We start from the raw sequence: 7,662 nt of genomic DNA on the forward strand, positions 1-7,662 counted from the left end.
ACCATTAATTCCACTGCAGTGTGAAGTGAGCATTCTGCTCCTTGCTGGCTGGTTGATCCTGGGTGGTGCAGAAAATAGACAGGAACATGCCTCCTTACCGATGTACACCTTTTGGGCCCATTGGATGGTTTCAGCACAGTTGCTGGTACTAGACTTTCCGAGTCCGAGGCCCTGGAACTACAGCTCCCATGAGGCACTGCAACAGCCTTTCTGAATCAAACTGTTCAGTTTTCAGTCACAAGTTTTGGCAAAAAGATGAGTTTTCAGTGAAATTATTTTGGTTTTTAATTTGCTGAAAACTTGAAAATTTCCATTAATGAAAACAAATTGATTTTCATTTTCCATCTAGCTCCAAGTCTGGGCACTGGGATTCCCTTCATCCTTGAGACACAGGAAGTAGCACCTAGTCCTGCTGGCCGGGCCTGAGTAAGGGAAGAGCAGAGATCAATAGGTGTATTTTTTAAGTCGTCCTGATACAATCAGGCAGAATAAACGAACCGAGCCAGACCTTGTAAGGGAGCTGATTTCTAGTCTTGGCTCTAATGCAGGGGCTGCTTGAGATCCTTGCATCTGAATGACCACAGAGAATACATTGTGGTGCTCCACCCACTATGCTGGCTCCCAGTGCAAATTCTGGTGCGAGTTCAAAGTCCTGGTCTTCGGGCATGGTTACACTTTCAGATGCAGAGCGCTTTTGAGTTAAACCAGCCTTCATAGAGCGCAGTAGGGAAAGCGCTGCAGTCTGTCCACACTGACAGCTGCAAGCGCACTGGCTTGGCCACATTAGCAGTTCTTGCAATAGCCACAGTGCTTTTCAAATGGGGGTGGGGTGCGGTGGAGTGTGTGGTGTGTATGTGGGGGGAGAGAGAGAGTGGGTTTTGGGGGAGCTGAGAGCATGTCAGCATTCTGTCTTGTAAGGTCAGACACCAGCAGACTCCCCCCACCCACGCCCCTCTCACACACAGAACTCCACATGAGTGGCTTGCTTCGTCTCGGAGCAGATAAGCAGCCGGCTGTTAGAAATGGAGTTTTCAAAGGGCATATCCGCATTCCTGCAGCGAGTTCAAAACAATGAGAAGAGTGGCCACTTGACTTAAGGGGATTATGGGATGTTTCCAGAGGCTGATCAGAATGCAGTAATGCAACACCTTGTTCACACTGACGCCCCGGTGTTTCAGCCAAGGTGCAGCAAGCGTTAATATTCTCGCCAAGGTGGAGTACCAGGAGTGCTCTAGCCGTGGAGTCAGAGCGCTCTACATACCTTGCCAGTGTGGACGGGTAGTGAACTAGGGTGCCTGGGGCTGCTTTAATGTGCCCTAACTCGCAAGTGTAGACAAACCCTTAGTCTTCAAGGCTCAGTGGGCCTGGCCATTCCATTCCCAGTTCACTGAGGCAGCTGCACTCCTCTAGGACAATGCAGCTAGCAGTGTCCAGGTGAAACCTTACAGACATAAGGCATTCTCAGTTGTGTCTGCCTGGAAGGAGAGAGAAAACGGAGTCCTATAAAATGTTAATGTATTGATTTAATAAATTAATGAATTCACTGCTCAGATACAACAGTGACAGGTGCCATAGAAATCATATGATATTGTTTTAATCTCTAGAAATGAGTGATCCTTAACCTGCCATTTGTTGTTCTGTATTTTTCATTTTAACTTTAGGAGAATGGACATGGGGAGACAACAGTGCAGTAGAGTTTGTAAACTGGAAAGAAAGAGAACCTACGGATGGTTATCATGAACATTGTGTTGACATGGATGCCTCAGATGGGGGCTGGAGAAGCTATTTCTGCTCTGCTGACAAAAGATTTATTTGTAAAATACCAAAGAGTAAGTGATATACTCAGTACAATGGGTTATTAACAATGACTAATATTTATGCTATAAAATCCTTTGCATTGCATATTCTGTACTTGCCTATGTTTGTGGTAGATATTCTGATCCTACTCCCATCGAAATCCCATTGAAACTCCCATTTAAGGGCAATTGCTGAAAGAGATGGAGTGGAACTCAGGAGTCCCGGGCTCCTATCACCCTTATTCTTAGTGCCTTGGAAGAGCAGGCTCACTAATCAAACCAGGCTCTGTTGGTAGGGAGGTGGAGAGGGTACAACCAGAAGGGTTTAGGGAGGAGGAGAAGCCAAAACAGAGGAGTTGCAGGTGGGATGTGAGGGGAAGAACTTGAGCGGAAGTTAACCGGGGGTGAGAGGACCCAGAATGACAGAGCTACTGCTGAAAGGGAGGAAGGAGATACTGCTGAGAAGCAGCAGTGGAAGGATACTAAGATGTATGTAACTGTGAGGAAAGTAGATGGGAGAATGTGCCTAGGACTCAATGGAAGGAAGAGGGGAATTGTGACCCAGTCTGTTTTTCTGTTGCCCCCTTGATCTTGGCGTCCTAGACTTAAAAATGCAAATATGAATTTTCAGTTTTCCCCATACTTCAGTGTGAAAAATCTTCAGCTTCTCAAAATGTCATGAAGGCTTGACATTCTGAAGGTGTGAAATCATCCCAAATCAACTGGTAACATTTTTTTCATGCAAAAAAAAAACAAATATAATTTTTTTTTCCTGGATCTAATTTTTAACTGGAATGTTTTGCTTGATTTGGGTAGATGATTCATTTAGATTAAATTAAAGGTGTTGTCAGATATTTTTCATCTCCATTATTTTACTTTATTTTAAAATGCAGAGTGCCCAACATAGTAATTCTTCAAACAGGATTTATTTACTCTGTGTGACTGTACAATCTGGTGTAAAATGGAGACTTAAAGACTATGAATATCTTTTTTTTTAATTTGAAAGTTACTGAAGTTGAACCAACTGAGAAGCCATCAGACAATAAAGGTAGGACTGATTTCTTATAAGCAAATTAAAGAGAGACCCAAATCAGGTTATAAATTTAAGAACATAAGAACGGCCATACTGGGTCAGACCAAAGGTCAAGTATCCTAGCCCAGTATCCTATCTTCCGACAGTGGCCGGTGCCAGGTGCCCCAGAGGGAATGAACAGAACAGGTCATCCATTCCCTGTCGCTCATTCCCAGCTTCTGGCAAACAGAAGCTAGAGATACCATCCCTGCCCATCCTGGCTAATAGCCATTGATGGACCTGTCTTCCATGAATCTATCTAGTTCTTTTTTGAATATTTATTTTATTTTCTGAGAAAATTACTATTTGATACCCAGCTGTGTGGATGTTTATTTGAAATGTATTATTGTGATTATTATATCTCCAACCTGACTAAAAAGCAGCACTCTCCCTTCAAACTCAATTTCATTTTGAATTAAGGTATTTAATTGTGTTTTGACTGGACCTCTGTATGATATTTTTTGTGACTAGCGCGACAGAAGTTATCTGTAAACTGTAATGACGTGCAGCCATAAACCTCTGCCTTCAAAAATAAGGTCATTGGGCCTGATTTTCTGTTGATTCTCCACAGCTTACATTGACTTGGAGTTATAGGTGCTCAGAACTTTTGGAAATCAGACCCATTGTCAGACCCTAATATATATCATCATAATCCTTAGGATCCTGAGTAATTGCTTTGCATTCATTTACAGTACCGAAAACAGATGAAGCTGTTCCTGCACACCACTTAAGTGGGATGGTAGTTATTCTTGTCCTTCTCATTCTAGTCGGAGCTGGTCTTGCAACCTATTTTTTCTACAAAAAAAGACACAACCAGCTACCAACAGATGTCCACTTTGACAACACTCTTTATTGCAATAAAGATGCTGTTCCTGCAACTAGTGACACAAAGTATCTTGTGGCCAACATTGAGCAGAATGAACAAGCCATGCTTTGATTCACAAAATAAAAATGATTTTGATAAAAATTAATGCATCTGGACTACCTGAACCCTTAAGACAAAGCTGTTTTGTCCGGTTAAAATTGTAGTGCATTTTGCAGAGACCGCATTTGTGTGTTACATACATTCCTTCCATAGTCTTGCAAGATTCTGGATCTACTTGTAGAAGAATAGTTCTGTGAGAGGCTATTTAATAAATGCAGTCACGTAAAAGAACCAAATATGACTTCAAGCCATGTGAAAAACATTCAAAACTATTCCACTGTCTCTACATGTCGCCTGTATCCTTATCAAGCATGAAAAGAGCCAAGCTCATCATGCTGATTGTGAGAATAATCATTACAGACTCTTCAAAGCACTCAGAAAAGCAACTGTCTAGTTCTATTGGAATCCTGCACATCTCACTCCAGAGTTCCAGCACTCCGTGCTGGTGTCATTGTATTTCACTTCAGCATATAAAAAGAGACTTTTTTTGTTGTATAACTTCAGTTCAGATGACCTCACAACAGCTACTCAACATGTTCTCTTATAGGGCTTGATCCACTGAAGTCAATGGGATTCTTTCGACTGACTTTCCAGAACACTAGATCAGGCCCATGCTTGCTGTTCTTTCAGTTCTGCATTCTGCTTTTTGTAATATGTAAACAATAAAACACTTCATAGGTCTTGAGGTCTTAGCTTCAAGAAATGTCATATAATCTAATGTTTATTCCTTTTGTGAAATTTCAATCATGTTTGAATTAAAATGTATCCCTCTGGAGATGAATGGCTGAAAGCAAAGTGTACATTGCTTTACCTTTTGCTGTAGTTTTGTAAAATAAGCATTAAAAGATAGTTTGTAAAGGTTTTGCATTTTTATTATGCCTTGTAAATAGGAACATTTTTTATGTAGTTCACATTTTTAAAAAGGATATAGACATTTATCAGGTTGGCTGGCAGACATAGCACCTTATGTTGTGTTTTTTAAAACATGCGTTTAGTGCTGTAAGTTTCCACAACACTTTACAGAACATAAGTTGGACATGTTCAGCATATAGGCCTTGATCATGCCAACACTTGCTCACCTGTTTAACTTTACATACGTCCCAATATTGAAGATGCTTCTGACTGGAAGCTAGGCAAATTCAAACTGGAAGTAAGGTGCATATTTTAAACAATGAGTACATGAGTGTCAATGGGAAAAATTAAAATCTCATGAATGCAGTAACACTTACTAAGAACATGTATTCTGTGATGAAGATTTTCAGAATACAAGGTAAGTGTGGCAGAAAAAAAATATTCATATTATGGTATCAGATATACATGTGTAATTGGGAAAGGCAGAATAAGTTGAGGGGTAGAAAGGGCAGATGGGATGGTTCCATGCTGGGCAATCACTGTGGTGAAATTCTGGCTCAGTAGAAAAGGTGCAGGAATCCCTTTCTGTATGTGCTGAATGATAGGGGTTGTGTAGCCAGGAAAAAAAGGGTATGATTTATGTAAATGTGGGCTTGATCTAAAACCACTGTAAACACTCACTGATTTCATAAATATGGAACCTCAGCTGAGTTAACCACATTCTATATATGAAGTGTCATAAACTGCATCCATAGGATGTGTGTCTTTATCCTTGGTAGAGAAGAAAACACAATGGAGCTACCCTCAGAGATGCTGGTGGCATAGAACAGTGTTTCTCAACCTTTTTGATACTGGGGACTAGCTTGCTGCCTTCCTAAACTGTGTCCGGAAGATCTCAGGGCCCGGTGCCAGTCAACAGACTGGTCATTGAGAAACACTGGCATAGACCACGTGCCAAGGTGGCCATTACTAGAGGGCAGTGTGATGTGTTGGCTGCAAAGAAAGCAATATCAAATGTTCCTCATCCTTTCCAGTGTCTGGCCTGGAATTCCACGCTGAGGATTTGACTAGGCCCATCAGCTCGCTGCAGGTACTCTAGACTTGCTTGAGAAGTCCATGATAGTATTTGCACAGAATTAGCCCCTTCTATGTGCGGATCTCAATGCACTTTTACAAACATTAACTAAGCTTCCCAACACCCCTGTCATAAATACAAAGGGAAGGGTAAACACCTTTAAATCCTTCCTCGCCAGAGGAAAAACCCTTTCACCTGTAAAGGGTTAAGAAGCTAAGACAACCTCGCTGGCACCTGACCAAAATGACCAATGAGGAGACAAGATACTTTCAAAGCTGGAGGGGGGGAAACAAAGGGTTCGCTCTGTCTATATGTTGCTTTTGCCAGGACCAGAGCAGGAATGCAGGTTTGAACTCCTGTAAAAAGTCAGTAAGCAATCTAGTTAGATATGCATTGGATTCTGTTTTGGTTAAATGGCTGATAAAAATAAGTTGTGCTGAATGGAACGTATATTCCTGTTTTTATGTCTTTTTGTAACTTAAGGTTTAGCCTAGAGGGATTCTCTATGTTTTGAATCTGATTACCCTGTAAGGTATTTACCATCCTGATTTTACAGAGGTGATTCTTTTACTTTTTCTTCAATTAAAATTCTTCTTTTAAGAACCTGATTGCTTTTTCCTTGTTCTTAAGATCCAAGGGTTTGGGTCTGTGTTCACCTATGCAAATTGGTGAGGATTTTCATCAAGCCTTCCCCAGGAAAAGGGGTGTAGGGCTTGGGGGGATTTTGGGGGGAAAGACGTTTCCAAGCAGGCTCTTTCCCTGTTATATATTTGTTAGACGCTTGGTGGTGGCAGCAATAAAGTCCAGGGACAAAAGGTAAAATAGTTTGTACCTTGGGGGAGTTTTAACCTAAGCTAGTAAAAATAAGCTTAGGGGGGGTTTCATGCACGTCCCCACATCTGTACCCTAGAGTTCAGAGTGGGAAAGGAACCTTGACAACCCCTTTGAAGCAAGTATCATTACAAGTGGCTAAAATATAGCCTGTAGTTTGCAGAATGTCATATATAAGGGACAGAGCTAGGAACTGAGAGAATGAGCCCTAGCTTTGCTGTGTCCTAATATGCTGCTTTGTGCTGGTGGAGATGTACAAAGCTTTTCTACTTGCTGGGGATTCCAGTAAAATCTGGTCTGAGACCACACATTCATTTTGCAACTGTCCGTAAAACACATCTTTCTACATTCAGTTTGTTTTTACATTTTTTTTATAATTTTCTGACTTTCATCCTCCAGATCTTCACAGAGTCCAGAGAAAGGAACGGGAAGTTTAAATCCTGCCAATTTATAGCCTTCCTCTTTTTAAGTCTCAGCTTTTGCAGAAGCTGGCACTTATTTTTGTTAATCATACAAAGAACCACCTAATATTTTTATTAGGGCTGCCCAGCGATTTAAAAAATTCATCACGGATAATTGCACTGTTAAACAATAATAGAATACCATTTATTTAAATACTTTTGGAAGTTTTCTACATTTTCAAATATATTGATTTCAATTACAACACAGAATACAAAGTGTAAAGTGCTCGCTTTATATTTATTTTTGAATACAAGTATTTGCACTGTAAAAAACAAAAGAAATAGTATATTTCAATTCACTTAATACAAGTACTGTCGTGCAATATCTTTATCATGTAAGTTGAATTTACAAATGTTGAATTATGTACCAAAAACCCCAACTGCATTTAAAAATAAAACAATGTAAAACTTTAGAGCCTACAAGTCCACTCAGTCCTACTTCAGTCAATCGCTCAGACAAACAAGTTTGGTTACTTTTGCAGGAGATAATGCTGCCCGCTTCTTGTTTACAATGTCACTTTAAAGTGAGAACAGGCGTTCACATGGCACTTTTACAACCAACATCACAAGAAGTTATGTGCCAGATGCACTAAAGATTCATATGTTCCTTCATGCTTCAAACACCATTCCAGAAGATATGCATCGAGGCT

General features: G+C 40.6%; 1 protein-coding gene across 1 annotated transcript in view; it reads left to right on the forward strand.

Moving 5' to 3' along the window:
• Positions 1-4,651, forward strand: part of LOC125630821 (macrophage mannose receptor 1) — a 57,890-nt gene extending 53,239 nt beyond the window's left edge. The window contains exons 28-30 of the mRNA XM_075125895.1: positions 1,662-1,829; positions 2,803-2,844; positions 3,561-4,651. Of these exons, the coding sequence (XP_074981996.1) occupies positions 1,662-1,829; positions 2,803-2,844; positions 3,561-3,805 (455 nt within the window). The 3' untranslated portion in view covers positions 3,806-4,651. The remainder of the gene's footprint in view (positions 1-1,661; positions 1,830-2,802; positions 2,845-3,560) is intronic.
• Positions 4,652-7,662: the final 3,011 nt, after the last annotated feature.

This window comes from Caretta caretta, chromosome 2, assembly GCF_965140235.1.
Source record: "Caretta caretta isolate rCarCar2 chromosome 2, rCarCar1.hap1, whole genome shotgun sequence".
Lineage (NCBI taxonomy): Eukaryota > Metazoa > Chordata > Testudines > Cheloniidae > Caretta > Caretta caretta.